The 16,569-nt window shown below is 36.3% G+C and overlaps 1 protein-coding gene across 1 annotated transcript; it reads left to right on the plus strand.

Moving 5' to 3' along the window:
- The first annotated feature begins 811 nt into the window (after window positions 1–811).
- Window positions 812–16,001, plus strand: LOC105329941 (fibulin-2). The gene is made up of 15 exons (XM_034449010.2): window positions 812–1,094; window positions 3,648–3,904; window positions 4,272–4,410; window positions 5,075–5,227; window positions 5,527–5,643; window positions 6,326–6,514; window positions 7,996–8,136; window positions 8,508–8,696; window positions 9,082–9,219; window positions 9,429–9,554; window positions 12,144–12,263; window positions 12,934–13,053; window positions 14,458–14,589; window positions 14,872–15,013; window positions 15,239–16,001. Exons 1-15 carry the CDS (start codon window positions 1,022–1,024, stop codon window positions 15,645–15,647), a joined length of 2,445 nt encoding a protein of 814 aa, XP_034304901.2. The 5' UTR covers window positions 812–1,021; the 3' UTR covers window positions 15,648–16,001.
- The last annotated feature ends 568 nt before the right edge of the window (window positions 16,002–16,569 follow it).

The raw sequence follows: 16,569 nt of genomic DNA on the forward strand, positions 1-16,569 counted from the left end.
ATTGATATCTATCAATGGTTGCTTCACAGCCCCACTTTGTAAATAACATGAATAAAGCGTACATGCAATTACATAGTTCACAAGTTTGCTCTTCATTTCCAATCAACATAAACATGTAAACTATGTAGTATTCTGTATCATACTGAAAATTTGGAATACTAATGATAGCGAACCCTCATCTCATTCAGTCTTGTAATTGATAGGTTACCATGCCAGTGACAATGAACAGTGTCTGTACTAAGAAAGCAGGTGATTGGGTGAAGAATATATAGTATTAAACTATACTGCTATTTTAAAAAAAATTAATAATTATAACCTGAACTTTTTTCTATTCAAGCATTTAAAGGATGACTAAATTCCTTCAATCATCTAACAATAGACTAGGTGAAAATCCACAGCAGGTCGCCTTTGAGACCACGCTGTGATGTACTTGAGACATTTTAAAAGAAGCAGCCTTCTTAAACTTTCCCTTTTTCCCCAGTACACAATTCTAAGGAGCTTATCAGTGCTGAGTGCATGCTGTGACCTTAATAGGAAAAGGCTACTAGTAAACCATCCTGAGAACTTGAAGTACTTCTTCTATTTTTAAGGGCCGGCTGGGCTCCAACAGGGGGAATCACTAAGACCATGTCTATTTTTTGTTCTCAAAGACAGTATTATGTATGCAATTGTCAGATCAAATTCACCTGTTTGTCTGGAGTTTTCATAACCAAAGAGAGTATGTGTGGTATTAAAGACCATTTTAGGTTTGTTTGTAGGTGTTTTGTGATATTGAAAAGAAAATGGAGACAAACTTATTACTTTAAGAGTTCCTTTTGGAGGCCTTATGAATTTTTTCATTGTCTCCAACCAAACTTACAGTCGATGGCTGCAAGTGTTTATTCTATCACTAGGATGTAAACGAGAATTTTAGTAGTGTTTTCAACTTTTGGCTATAAACTAATGATCAAGTGGGATTGAGATCGTGTACTAGTGATCCACTTTCACCGCCGGACAGTATCTGATCTGAACTTACCAGAAGATGGTGGAACTGTTACATGCTAGAGTGGTGATTATAGGATTAATCCTGGTCCAGTGTCTCTCTGTATCACTGGGTAAGTTTTCTTTTCAACCTTCTGTTGTACTAATTTGAGAATTTAACTTGAAATATCTGGACAGTAGATTATTTAGAATTGCTTCAACTTCAGATTACCTCTTATACAACAAAAGATGAAGTAAGAAAGAAATTGGAATACAGTTTATAGACATTGTATCAGAAGTCAGTCATAATATTTCATGGATTTAAATGTTCATTAAAAACATTTATACTTAACTTAGTTAATCAATTTACCATAGCCTCTATCAATAAGCAAGTCTTGAAAAAAATTGTATTTATCATCTCTCCTTTGCTCCTCCCCCACAAACACGTACAAAAAGGTTGAGAAATCGGTCTGGCTGGCCCATGTCCATGTCTGTCTGTCTCTCCTACTTTTGTTCATCGCATTTATTAACGGTTTAAACCATAACTTTTCAAATAAGAAACATCAAATTTAAAGCTCATGCATGGTTGCCACAAAGGTCAGGAGTTCATCATGACTCTGACATGAGGTCATTCAATTAACCTAAGGTCACATCAACATCACATTTATAAAAGAAAAAAAGAGCCCTGTGGTTATTTCAAAACCTAGACAACCAGCTCTTACCATGTTTATTGCATTTTCTCTATAACTAAGTTCTTTTTTTTAAATTATGTGTTTGTAGTAGTAATACATGTATACTAGTATGCTGAATCAGATGCAGATGATCATAAAATAAGATAAACATTCATGCTTTCAGAGTTTTGGATGTCTTCTACGTTGTATATAAAATCTTGGTCGAGTGGCGATCCTTAAGTTTGACATACATAAGTACTTATTAAATTGTTAGTAGTTACTGACACTGCAGTGAGCACAAGCTTTTCTAAAGAAGGGGGGGGGGGTAATTTGGAATGGAATTTTTTTCTTTTTTATGAATGTACATTCATAGAATGAGTTCAGAATTTATCTTAAAAGCATTAGAATCAATTACAACTGACCCACAGTACTCTATAATAATAAAAAATAAGGAGAATAAATACTGTAAGAAGACTCTCCACAAAATATAAGATGGTTTTAAAGCTAGGCTTAATGATGCTTTTATGAATAGACCCTTAACAAATTATAACAATATTTACACTCTATTCCATCAGATCATTATGGTTGACTTCAGTATTCTTCCAATGCAATTAAAAGTAGATTCATTGATCTGCTTCAATTTTCAATCATTTTGTGTAGCAGTCTACTGGAGCAGATCAAGGGGTCTGTTTTTGATTAGAATTGGTATTACTCATTTACTGTAAATTTGGCAGAAATTATTTTCTAACAAGTTAGCCTGGATTTGTATTGGCATATTTAAGGAATGAATTTAATTTCTACCTATGTTATACCATATAACATAACTTGGGGCAGTTTATGCTTTATAAACCACTAAGTGGTTTATAAAAAAGCGTAAACTGTTCCAAGTTATGTTATACTCGTATAACATAGGTAGAAATTAAATTTATTCCTTATAATTTAATTTTCTATTATTAAATTCAGAAAATAAGGCCCATTATTTAGTATAAGGTGTTAATTTGTACAAAATTTAAAGGTGACGTCAAGCGGATTAATACCTTTCACATGCGCGTCGCATTGTGACGTAGGCAAGTTATGTTATACGATATATATGAATTTGTTTAGCCAATCAAATAAGGCATTACAATCAGAATTAAATAATTTCTGGATACATCATTTCTTGTACATATATGACTAGCATTAAGTGATGTACTTGATTCTCTGCCAAAAGTGATAGAGAGAATACAGAGCCAAATGTAACGCAATTTGATTGACCTTAATCTTTGGCATAGATGTGGCAATTTTTGTGTAAAATGCGTCTACATTATTCAAACAATTAAATGACTTGTGTTGATGCAGTATTTTTCTGTATAGTATCAATGACTTGTGTTGAGGTGCCGTTTTTCTGTGTGGTATCAATGTCTTGTGTTGAGGTGCCGTTATTCTGTGTATTATCAATGTCTTGTGTTGAGGTGCCGTTATTCTGTGTATTATCAATGACTTGTGTTGAGGTGCCGTTATTCTGTGTATTATCAATGACTTGTGTTGAGGTGCCGTTTTTCTGTGTATTATCAATGTCTTGTGTTGAGGTGCCGTTATTCTGTGTATTATCAATGACTTGTGTTGAGGTGCCGTTATTCTGTGTATTATCAATGACTTGTGTTGAGGTGCCGTTATTCTGTGTATTATCAATGACTTGTGTTGAGGTGCCGTTATTCTGTGTATTATCAATGACTTGTGTTGAGGTGCCGTTATTCTGTGTATTATCAATGACTTGTGTTGAGGTGCCGTTATTCTGTGTATTATCAATGACTTGTGTTGAGGTGCCGTTATTCTGTGTATTATCAATGTCTTGTGTTGAGGTGCCGTTATTCTGTGTATTATCAATGACTTGTGTTGAGGTGCCGTTATTCTGTGTATTATCAATGACTTGTGTTGAGGTGCCGTTTTTCTGTGTATTATCAATGACTTGTGTTGAGGTGCCGTTTTTCTGTGTATTATCAATGACTTGTGTTGAGGTGCCTTTTTTCTGTGTAGGTGCTGTGGACAAGGACCTTCTGGAGACCTGCTGTTTGAAGGGAACACAGTATGCCACAGACTCGGACACATGTGAGGGGTACTCCACGACTGTCCCCGGGGTGGGGGCAGGGGACCAGTTCAGCTGTCTGTCCATCCTTAAGGTCTGCTGTATGAAGCAGAAGCAGAGAGACCAGTGTCAGAGCGGCAAGACAGACGCCCAGAACTTTGGCCGCTGTGCCATCAGAGACGATATGTTCGGAGCAGAGCAATATAAGGTTTCGTGTGTGCATGTCTAAATTAATTATAAAAAAACCCCACTAAATCAGACTTTATTTTTTGCTACAGTTATGTATAGACAAAGTAGACTTTCTTGTCATCTGCTTTTACCTCTGACTCGGTCACAAATGTTGTAAACCAATTTTCCCTTAAGTACCAGTAACTGTTATGAAATGGTTTGATAAATTTAGTTTTTACAACAGAGCCTACTCAGTAGCCAGTTTTTAAAGTTGCATGCAAAAAAAAAATTGGGAGCTTTTTTATGAAAACGTTATTGTCACAATGCTTTCCATGGCCAATGTTTCTTGTTTATAAATGAAGAGTGACTCGGTGTTTTTAGTTATTGACATGATGTTCTATTTTTAGGAGTGCTGTAACTGTTGTCAGCTGGGACTGACCACTAGGACTATGAGAGGAGACTGCTCGCTGTTACAGAGGGAGAACTTTGGGGGGCCGTGTGACGCCACCTTCAGCGAGTGTTGTCTGGGGTCAGCATCACTCAACAGTGAGTACCAAATATATTAAAGCACTCAACAGTGAGTACCAAATGTCTCAAAGCACTCAACAGTGAGTACCAAGTATCTCAAAGCACTCAACAGTGAGTACTAAATATCTCAAAGCACTCAACAGTGAGTACCAAATGTCTCAAAGCACTCAACAGTGATTACCAAATATCTTAAAGCACTCAACAGTGAGTACCAAATATATTAAAGCACTCAACAGTGAGTACCAAATGTCTCAAAGCACTCAACAGTGAGTACCAAGTATCTCAAAGCACTCAACAGTTAGTACTAAATATCTCAAAGACACTCAACAGTGAGTACCATACATCTCAAAGCACTCAACAGTGAGTATTATGTCTCTCAAAGCACTCAACAATGAGTACAATATATCTCAAAGCACTCAGCAGTGAGTATTATGTATCTCAAAGCACTCACAACCGACAACAGTATGTACTGTATATCTCAATACACTCAGTGAGTATTATGTATCTTAAAGCACTTTAACAGTGAGTGTTATGTATCTCAAAGCATGCAGCAGTGAGTATAAGTTAACTCCAAGCACCCAGCAGTTAAAACCATTAAACCTTTTCTTGATTTGAAAACACAATAATATTATCAGGATACAATCCGGCTGTGCATCATAATCTGTTTACGTCTGTATTCCAGGCACCACGCCGGTGAATGACATTGATGAGTGTGCCCTCCACCGTGGTCACATCTGTGGACAGATCTGTGTGAACACGATCGGTAGTTATCGCTGCGAGTGTAACCCAGGGTTTACCTTACACAGCGATGGAAGCACCTGCATTGAAGATGAACGTATGAGTCTTTTGAATTCTTTAGTTGTAAAATCGAACTGTATATTATGCAAATAAATTGTTCCATTTTAAAAAAAAAAATTACAATAATGCATTATAATTGTTTTGTTGAGGACCAAGAGGTTTTGTACCTTTGGTATACAAATTTGTATAAGAAAAAAGAATGATATGGTTTAATATGGACAACATGTTACAATATGGAAATTATTGTAAATTGTATAACCTGCTGTCCACAAACATAAAACAAGATGGGATAATGTAATTAAATTTGATCTATTTTGGAATGTTTTTTTTACGCAGCTGATAGATGTGAGAGCTACAACCCCTGTCAACAGCGATGTGTCGAAGATGAAAATGGCATCAGCTGTGCCTGTAACCAAGGTTACGCACTGCAAGCAGATGGCATCAACTGTCAAGGTCAGTGCCTATCTCAAGGACATGTTCAGACAGCAGTGCTTAATTAGATAACTTGTATAAATAAAGCCATTCTGGTACATGTATTGCCACAATATTTCTTGGTATCAAATGTTAATGTTTTGTGGTTTAATTAATAGTTTGAAACAAAATCTTTTTAAACTTTAAATAGTTATTGTTCAGAATGTCAATTTTACTAATGTGAACTATGCCTAATAGGGCTGAGTGGTCGTGGACTCGTGGCCAGATTAAGACTTTATCAATCTCTGTGGACTCGTGGCCGGATTAAGACTCTATCAATCTCTGTGGACTCGTGGCCAGATTAAGACTCTATCAATCTCTGTGGACTCGTGGCCAGATTAAGACTCTATCAATCTCTGTGGACTCGTGGCCAGATTAAGACTTTATCAATCTCTGTGGACTCTTGGCCAGATTAAGACTCTATCAATCTCTTTAAGAAAAGCTCTGCATAAAAGATATAGAAAATGTTCAAATTTTAAATCTAAATTTTCCTCTACTAAAGAATTATTTATGGCTTTAGAAATCACATCTAAAATTATACTAGATAGACCTGATGGTTAATTTGTTGACCATTCAGCCCCCCCCCCCCCCCAATAGAACATAATGTAAAAATAATACTCCATTATTTTGCTGTATTCTTTGAGGGCTGTGTTTTACAATACAGATATTGATGAGTGCGCATCGGGATCAGCAAACTGCCCCCAGGGTCAGGGATGCTATAACCAGGAGGGGTCGTATCGGTGTCGAGCCTGTCCCCCGGGGTCAGAGGTTGACCCGGCCACAAGGGTTTGTCGAACGGTCCCCCAGTGTACCCGTGGGTTCTCCTATAACACAGCCACAGGCTCATGTCAAGGTAGGAAACTGAAGTGCCATCTTTGTGGGCTTATGGACAACAAACTAAAACCATCTAGGATACTAGTAATCAATAAATATTAAAAATTCTTATAGTTGCATAAAATATGAATAGAATTGAAAGAACATAAATATACCGGTATTTTATGTAATGTAGGTAAAAAAAAAAATTCTTAAGGCTTATACAAATATATATTAGTAGATATAAGAAACTACAAAATTACACTGCTGATACATAGTGAACAATTCATACACATACCCAGTACACATATTACACTGCTGATGAATATGGAAGAGTGTTCCTATTACCAGCATATTGATTACATTATTACAAATAATTACACTGCTGATAAAAATGAAATATTATCCTTCTGTTGTTACAGTATTACACATGTTTCAATGCTGATAGATATGGATGATTGCATTACATATCCGTTTTTCAATTACTGTATTACACAGTCATGGTTACACTGGTGACAAATATGGATGAGTGCGCTTCTTTTCCTAATGTTGAGTACATTATTAAACATGATTATATTGCTGATATATGTAGACTGAGTAAATATATCATCATGTTTATAACATTATTACACATGAACACACTGATGATAGATATAAATTAGTGTGCTTATTATCCTTATGTTGATTACATTATTACACATGATAATATTGCTGATAGAGATGGATGAGTGTGTCTCTTATCCTTGTGTTTATAACATTATTACACATGATTACACTGATGATAGAGATGGATGAGTGTGTCTCTTATCCTTGTGTTTATATAAACAATAAAATGCTTTCTTTGGTGATTCATTCGGGATATGAAGGTACCGACATTGCAGGAAAAATACATAACCTGCATTAGCGGGTTATGTAAATTTTTCCTGCAATGATCGCTACCTTCATAACCCGCATGAATCATCAAAGAAAGCATTTTATTGTTTATATTAACATCTTTCTTTAACTAATTAATAAACTGATTATGAAAAGTTAGTAAAATTCACTAAATTACTAGTAATGTACAAATTTAAAGTATGCTAGCTAAAAGAAACAGCCAAATCGTCTCCTGTGAGACTTTGAGTCTGGCATCGTCATGATTATTTCGTGCAGGCCGGGATTTTACTGAGGTTGCTTTAGGTTCAGACTAATCGATAAACAGGGCGCGTCAATTTCACTCCTGTCACTTTCAGCCGCTGTAGATTTCGACCAATCGAGAAATAAAGCGTGTAGATTTCAGTCTGGCTGTTTCTATAGAGCTATGAATTAACTATAAGTTTCCGTAAGAAATAGAGGAAATTATGCTTGGTAGATGTAAATATAACATTATTACACAATGACACTGCCTGATAGATACGGATGAGTGTGTCTCTTATCCTTGTGTTTATAACATTATTACACAATGACACTGCCTGATAGATACGGATGAGTGTGTCTCTTATCCTTGTGTCTATAACATTATTACATGATTACACTGCCTGATAGATACGGATGAGTGTGCAGCTGATTTGGACACCTGTACGGAGAGACAGCGCTGTGAGAACACGGTCGGATCCTTTGTTTGTCGCAGGATCCTTGGATGTGGGACGGGATACTCCATGGTAGAAGAGACTCAAACTTGTAGAGGTAGGCAGTATTAGACTTTGTACTCTCATAAATTTTTGCCTTTTTAAAACAATATACTGAATTTCAGAAGAGACACACATTCAAAGAGATAGATAGTAGAAAGCTTTACACTCTCATTGCCCAATTCAAATGAAATTCTGAATTTCAGAAGAATCAATTACAAACTGGTAGATGTAGATGACAGAAGTGCAATGATCTCCCATGGCTCTATTTTTTTTAAAACTATTACATACACTAGAGCCAAAATGAAATACACATACATGTATATTATTATGTGTATTTTTATTGTAATATTCATAAAACAAATTGAACTTCATGCAAGGATGTGTGGGTGGAGATAAGATTTGATGGACTGATATTGCTGATTTCAGATATTGATGAGTGTGCCCTGGGGACTCATAACTGTCCCAATGGCTACGAGTGTCTGAACATCGAGGGCTCATTCAGGTGTAGACAGCCCGCCTGTCAGCGAGGGACTCGGTTCTCAGGGGCCACCGGGCGGTGTGAGCCCATCAATTGTCCTCGAGGGAGGGAGGCAGACTCACTAGGAATGTGTGTGGGTGTGTACCTCTACTGAAGTATCCACAGTATTCATAACCATCCTTACTACTTGATTTATTGTTCCATAAACTGATTACAAAGATTTTTTATTTTTTTTTAATGAGTGTATACTTGTTATTCCCATGAATAACCAGGTTAACTTTGATTAGTATTCTAATAGGTAAATTTTATTTTGATTTAAAATGATATTTTTATGTAAATGAATCAACTGTCCAATGTCATTTGTTCAGAAGAATTAATATTTAATCACTGACAACAAAAATTTATGCATAGTTTATTTTGTTACCATATTTTGGAAGAAAAGTAATTTTTGTTACTTCATAGCACATACATACATTTTTATGAGATAACATAAGGGTGTCCTCTTTTTGATTCTGTACACAGATATAGACGAATGTAAACAGTCAGGGGTCTGTCTCCCCACGGAGCGCTGTATCAACACCTACGGCTCGTACCGCTGTATCCGTGACACTTCCTGTCCCGTGGGTCACCAGGTCAACCCCCTCACCAAGGCCTGTGAAGGTGATTACATTGATCCATTGTTTTCCTTATTATTATTTCAGACATTGATGAGTGTGCTCAAGTGTATAAACTCAATAATACACCTGTCTAATCATTTGTTTTCTTTATAAATGAATTGGATTTTTTCGACATTAAAGAGTGCGCTCAAAATGTACACACCTGTCGAATCCTTTGTTTCCTTTATGAATGAGTTGTGATTTTAATTTCAGACATTGATGAGTGCGCTCGAGGTGTACACACCTGTGAGAGTGACCAGGAGTGTGTTAACACGGCAGGGAGCTTTGGATGTACCTGTGGGGCGGGGTACCGTCGAGACTCCCAGGGCAACTGTGAAGGTGAAAAAAAAAGATTTCTTTTTCATATTTAATGTGCAGCAAATTACACGTATAACAGTAATATCTCAGGGGTTATCAATGTAATCAATCATTTCTCAACAAACCAATAAATGTAAACTAACAGACCGTAAAATTATTCCACCACTTTTTTTTTTTTGCAGTTTATCAGCTTTTGCATAGAATAATTTTGTAATTAAGTCTATTTTTATTACAGGTAATTAAAACCAATTTTAGTAACTTAACTTAGATATTCACAATAAATTTTCTCGCGTGGGAATAAAAGTTGGTTTACAGTATCAGGAAGAAAAACACCAAAAAAGGTTTTATATGTTTGTATACAAATTCGAGGGCATTAAATATTTTGCAGAGACATTTTCATGATTGCTTTAATGTCCTTCTAATTAACCTCTACACAAATGTTGAAAACAAATTTTGCTGTAACAACTTTTATGTTATAAAGTAAAACTCGGTTATCGCAAAGTCCTAAGGACCAATGGATTTACTTCGTTATATCCGTAATTTGTTATATCTGTATAACAAATTCATAATAATAACAATAGCAAATTCACTATATACATGTTTTCTTTCACCAGACTATAATTAATTCACCTGAGCTGAAAGCTCCATTGAGCTATTCTGATCACATTTTGTCTGTCTGTCTGTAAATTTTTCACATTTTCAACATCTTCTCAAGAACCAATGGGCCTATTTCAACCAAACTTGGCACAAAGCATCCCTAGCCTAAGGGGATTTAAAGTTGTGAAAATTAAGGATCAAGCCCTCTTACAAGGGATGATAATAAGGAATTAATTCATATTTTCATAATTTTCAAAAATATTGTTCTCAACATTTGGCCAGGAAAGCTGAAACTTGTGTGGAAGCATCCTCAGATAGTGTAGATCCAAAGTTGTGAAAATCATGACCCCCGGGGGTAGGATGGGGCCACAATGGGGGGTTGACTTTTTACAAAGGAATTTATAGAGTAAATCTTTAAAAGATCTTCTTCTCAATACCTGTTAGGCCAGGAAAGCTGAAACTTGTGTGGAAGCATTCTCAGGTAGTGTAGATTTAAAGTAGTGAAAATCATGACCCCTGGGGGTAGGGTGGGGCCACAATGGAGGTTCGAATTTTTACATACTGGTATATATATAGTAAATCTTTAAAAATCTTCTAAGAAACAGTTTGGCCAGGAAAGGTGAAACTTATGTGGAAGCATCCTCAGGTGGTGCAGATTAAAAGTTATGAAAATCATGACCCTTGGGGGGTAGGGTGGGGCCACAATGGGGAGGGTCAATTTTTAACAAAGGAAAATATAGAGTAAATCTTTAAAAATCTTCTTCTCAAGAACTATTTGGCCAGAAAAGGCGAAACTTCTGTGGAAGCATCCTATGGTAGTGTAGATTCAGAGTTGTGAAAATCATGACTCCCAAGATAAGGTGGGGCTACAATGGGGGTGGGTTGATTTTTTAAATAGGAATATATAGAGTAAATCTTTAAAAATCTTTTAAGAAAGCATTTGGCCAGGAAAGCTAAAACTTGTGTGGAAGCATCCCGAGTTAGTGAAGATTCAAAGTTGTAAAAATCATGACCCCTGGGGGTAGGGTGGGGCCACGATGGGGAAGGGTCAACTTTTTACATCGGAATGTATAGAGTAAATCTTTAAAGGTATAACATTTATGTTCTTCTCAGAAACTATTAAGCCAGGAAAGCTGAAATTTGTTTGGAAGCATCCTCAGGTAGTGTAGATTCAAAGATGTGAAAATCATGATTCATTGAGGGCAGAGTGGGGCCACAATGGGGTGGAATTTTTACATAGAAATATTAAGAGTAAATCTATAAAAATCTTCTTCTCCGAAATTAATCAGCTAGGTGATTATTTGATATTGTTTAGATTTTGGCTTCTGTATGATTTCTGGACGATTGGGTCTCACAAGGGGTTCAGGGTATGATGTAGGTTTATATCCCATATATAAACAATTGTTTAGGATCTTTTTAAGAGCTGCAATTCTCAACATGTGATATTACTATAAAAGATGATTTTATAGTTAGAAAAGGGATTAATGATAAAAAACATAAAAATATCCAATGGAAAAAATTGATATTTATTTATACAGGATCTGCATGTATTATACTACATTGTCCAGATAGTTTGTAATATGACTCCATTAAGCTGATTTTATCATGCCTATTTTTCCTCAGGTGAGCGATGTGGCCCATGTACCTCTTATTTTTGCTTATTGAGGCTTAAACTAAACATACATTACTTTGATACCTTTAATAATTGGATTGTGAATTAAAAAAAACATGAAAATAAATTCATTCAAACTATTATGTTAAATAATAATGCAAACTTTTTAAAATGTGAAGAAATTCATTATAAAAGTGTTAAATTTCATTATTATTCACCACTACTGGACTTAAAATCAGTTTGCTATATCTGTAAATTTGTTATATCCAAATTCGTAATCACCATAAACTTTTGCAAAGATTTGTTAAGTATTTTACTGGGGACTCAAAAAAAATTCACTATATCCGAGAATTGGCTACACCAGTGTTCATACTAAACAAGTTTTACTGTATTTGTTTCAGATATCAATGAGTGCTCTTATGGCAACATTTGTCCTTATAATGGAGTCTGTGAAAATACACCAGGAAGTTACAAATGTAACTGTAATGCTGGCACTGAACAAAAGGGAAGCTCCTGTGTAGGTATGTTATACCTGTAATGCTAGCACTGAACAAAAGGGGAGCTCCTATGTAGGTATGTTATACCTGTAATGCTGGCACTGAACAAAAGGGGAGCTCCTGTGTAGGTATGTTTACCTGTAATGCTAGCACTGAACAAAAGAGAAGCTCCTGTGTAGGTATGTTTACCTGTAATGCTAGCACTGAACAGAAGGGGAGCTCCTGTGAAGGTATGTTATACCTGTAATGCTAGCACTGAACAAAAGGGGAGCTCCTGTGTAGGTATGTTTACCTGTAATGCTGGCACTGAACAGAAGGGGAGCTCCTGTGTAGGTATGTTTACCTGTAATGCTGGCACTGAACAAAAGGGGAGCTCCTGTGTAGGTATGTTTACCTGTAATGCTAGCACTGAACAAAAGGGGAGCTCCTGTGTAGGTATGTTTACCTGTAATGCTGGCACTGAACAAAAGGGGAGCTCCTGTGTAGGTATGTTATACCTGTAATGCTGGCACTGAACAAAAGGGGAGCTCCTGTGTAGGTATGTTATACCTGTAATGCTGGCACTGAACAAAAGGGAAGCTCCTATGTAGGTATGTTTACCTGTAATGCTGGCACTGAACAAAAGGGAGCTCCTATGTAGGTATGTAGTAACTCTAATGCTGTTTATGAGCAAAATTTGACCTTTATCTTTTAGATATTGATGAGTGTAAGGATAGGAACCGATGTGAACACAGCTGTGTGAATGTGGTGGGATCCTACGAATGTACCTGTAGACCAGGCTACCAGCTTAACCCAGATAAACGCACCTGTTCAGGTTAGCGGTCCGATTTCACATCCAATCATTTCACGCAAAACTCACATGAGGTGAATAGAGTAATTATACCCCTGCTCCGAAGGACAAGGGGGTGTACTGTTTTACCCTTGTGTGTCTGTCTGCCCTTCTTTCTAACTGTCTGTCCATAACAGAAATTTCTGTTGTATTTTTCTCAGCAACTATTTATTACAGATGCTTGAAATTTTAATACACTATTTGTTAAGGCATGCCATATCGTGGGATATTCACCAGTCGGATGTCAACTTCCTGTTAAATGACAACTTTGTTTATTTTTAGCCTAAATTTTCAAACAAATTTTCTTCAAAGATTTCTCAACAACTATTTATCACAGATGCTTGAAATTTTTACACACTATTTGTTAAGGCATGCCAAAACGTGGGATTTATTTCTGTACCAATCATATGCCAAGTTCCTGTCAAATGTTGACTTTGCTTATTTTGCATATTCACATCAGAGATGGGGTATTACTAGTGAGTATTGGCTCACAGATATCTTGTTTTGTAATGTTTAGCAAAAGTTTTCCTCGTAAAATTCATAGGAAAATTTCATGTGAATTTCCTGCAAATGTTCTTTTCACATGTATATTTGTGGCAAAATTATTTGTTAACCTATGGTAACCTGTATCTTTTATAAAGGCATTGATGATTGCCAGTTGTATTCCGTAAAAATGATAATGATGATCTTATTTAGGTGGTACCTTGTCTCATTGAGCTCTGTAATCTTTGATTACCTGGGTACCTATGTTTTACAACTCTGTAATCTTTGATTACCTGGGTAACTATGTTTTACAACTCGGTAATCTTTGATTACCTGGGTACCAATGTTTTATAGCTCTGTAATCTTTGATTACCTGGGTACCTATGTTTTACAACTCTGTAATCTTTGATTACTTGAGTACCAATGTTTTAGCTATGAAATCTTTAATTACCTGGGTAACTATGTTTTTCATCTCTGTAATCTTTGATTACCTGGGTACTAATGTTTTACAGCTCTGTGATCTTTCATTACCTGGGTACCTATGTTTTACAGCTATGAAATCTTTGATTACCTGAGTACCAATGTTTTAGCTATGAAATCTTTAATTACCTGGGTATTAATGTTTTACAACTCTGTAATCTTTGATTACCTCAGTACCTATGTTTTACAGCTCTGTAATCTTTGATTACCTGGGTATTAATGTTTTACAACTCTGTAATCTTTGATTACCTCAGTACCTATGTTTTACAGCTCTGTGATCTTTGATTACCTGAGTACCAATGTTTTAGCTATGAAATCTTTGATTACCTGAGTACCAATGTTTTAGCTATGAAATCTTTAATTACCTGAGTACCTATGTTTTACAGCTCTGTGATCTTTCATTACCTGGGTACCTATGTTTTACAGACATTGATGAGTGTCAGTCCTACTCCCTGCGAGGCCGAGTGTGTGGAGGGGCCTGTATCAACACCCCAGGCTCCTATATGTGTACCTGTCCCAACGGATGGAGGACACTTGGAGGGGGAAGGTCGTGTCAAGGTGAGTAACCAAGGTTGTACAAAATATATGTCTTGACAATGTGTAAAAACATTCAGAGTTTCAGTAGATGCCGTAAAATCAACTTTTAAGGTAACATTTCTTGTACTTCTTGTATAGTTTAAACCCATATTATACCAAAGTTCTGTTGTTATAAAAACTTGTGGAATAAGATTTTATTTTTGCCAAAACATAGCTCTCATACTTTTATGTTTTAAACACAACTAACTCTGTACATAAGTAGTATGTTAATATGTTGTTTTGTTACCTTGCGGATATCTACAGATATTGATGAGTGTGCTGAGGGAACCTATCGCTGCACGGCTCCCGAGTCCATCTGCTTCAACACACGAGGCAGCTACAAATGTCCTCAAGTAACCTGTCCCCCGGGCTTTGTCAGGACCCCCATGGGCTCTCGCAGAAACAGGTTTTGTGTTTCTGTTGCTTAAGTCTTTTTTTTTTTTTTAAAAAGGGCTTGCTACGTTTCAAAGATAGAAAGTCCTAAATGAAATATCACACTCACAAATGTAATGATCCATGTACCGATATTAGGAACTGCACACATTTAACTACCACATTGGATGTTGGGTTTATTTGTAAATGATATATACATATATAATCATCATGATCTATGAATTTATATCTGTTTCAGTGTGAGATGTAAGCGGACTTCATTCACCTGCCAGAGAGGAGATGTAGAGTGTTTGACTGCTCCTATCTCTCTCTCCTACAACTTTCTCTCATTCCCATCCAATATAAAGATCCCAACAGATCTGTTTGCCATGTCTGGGCCTCTGACATCCCAGAAACAGTTTGCCTGGGATCTGAAGGTCATTGATGCACGACCCCTAAAATCTGGAGTCATGGCAGTGAATAGGGGATACTTTGACCTCAAAGTTGAGAACTCTGCCCAAGCTGTGGTGTCCTTGAATTATCGGATCCAGGGGCCCCAGGACGTGGAGCTGGAACTGACCATGCAGATTACAGACCTCAGGTCTCGCTACACAGGGACGGCGGTCTCCAAAATATTCCTGTACGTGACTGGGGACAGTGTGGTATAGGCCGGGGGGGTAGGTGTTGTTTATGGGATATTTCTTCTATGTGTGCTGGTATCTGATGTATATTGGTGTCTAGCGGAGGGTTCCACACTATGTAAAAGTATCTGATGTTTAGTTATGAAATAAATTATTTAGTGATATTGAAAAAATATTGTATAAAGAAATAAAAAATTTGGTATCTTTTATAACATCAATATACAAGCCTTTTCCCTGTCTCACTTTCTTAGTGCTTTTTAAAAATACATTGAGTCTGTTATGTGAAGTGTTCATTTATAAGCATGCATTAGACATGTATATATTGCACATAAACATAATGATTTGTGCAAGAATTAGAATAAAATTTTAAAGTAAACAAAACTGTTTTTCTTTTTTGCTAAAATGCACACAAGGGGCATTATAATCATTGATGATCAAGACTTTGCTAGTATTGATTCTGACAATTTGTTACCATCAACTAGTATGGTTCTGCAATGGTTTTCATGTAATGAGGTCACACACAGGTACATTTTACTTACTTACAGGTCATGTTTAATGTATATTCAGTTTTAATGCCAGTTTGCACATTGACTGCTTCAACCTGACACCGATTGTATTACAAAATTTCTCTTTCTAATGAACGTATCCAAAAATACGAGGGTCAATCAAAAAATACGAAGACAATGTGGCTGTCTATCATATATTTTTCTGAATCATGAAAGTCATACTTAACAGATTAATCTGTGCATCAACACTTATGTTATTGATATGTGAAGTTTTAGTCCATTAATTTGATGAATCGGTTTTTTTGTTACCTCTTTTTAAAAACAACACGTTTTGTCACCACGGCGCACGGTAACGTTCAAAACATGACGTCAAGATTAAACACGCACAGTTTATGGATATACCCCTTCTTTATATCACGCTTAGTCTCTTGTGCCTTTCTCCT

This window comes from Magallana gigas, chromosome 4 (genome assembly GCF_963853765.1).
Source record: "Magallana gigas chromosome 4, xbMagGiga1.1, whole genome shotgun sequence".
Lineage (NCBI taxonomy): Eukaryota > Metazoa > Mollusca > Bivalvia > Ostreida > Ostreidae > Magallana > Magallana gigas.

Excerpts from the sequence above, each read along its gene's own strand:
- LOC105329941 (XM_034449010.2), top strand. The coding sequence starts at position 1,022 with ATGGTGGAACTGTTACATGCTAGAGTGGTGATTATAGGATTAATCCTG. Across the intron at positions 5,228-5,526 it reads CACCTGCATTGAAGATGAAC|CTGATAGATGTGAGAGCTAC; the intron begins GTATGAGTCTTT and ends TTTTTTACGCAG. Across the intron at positions 13,054-14,457 it reads AGATAAACGCACCTGTTCAG|ACATTGATGAGTGTCAGTCC; the intron begins GTTAGCGGTCCG and ends TATGTTTTACAG.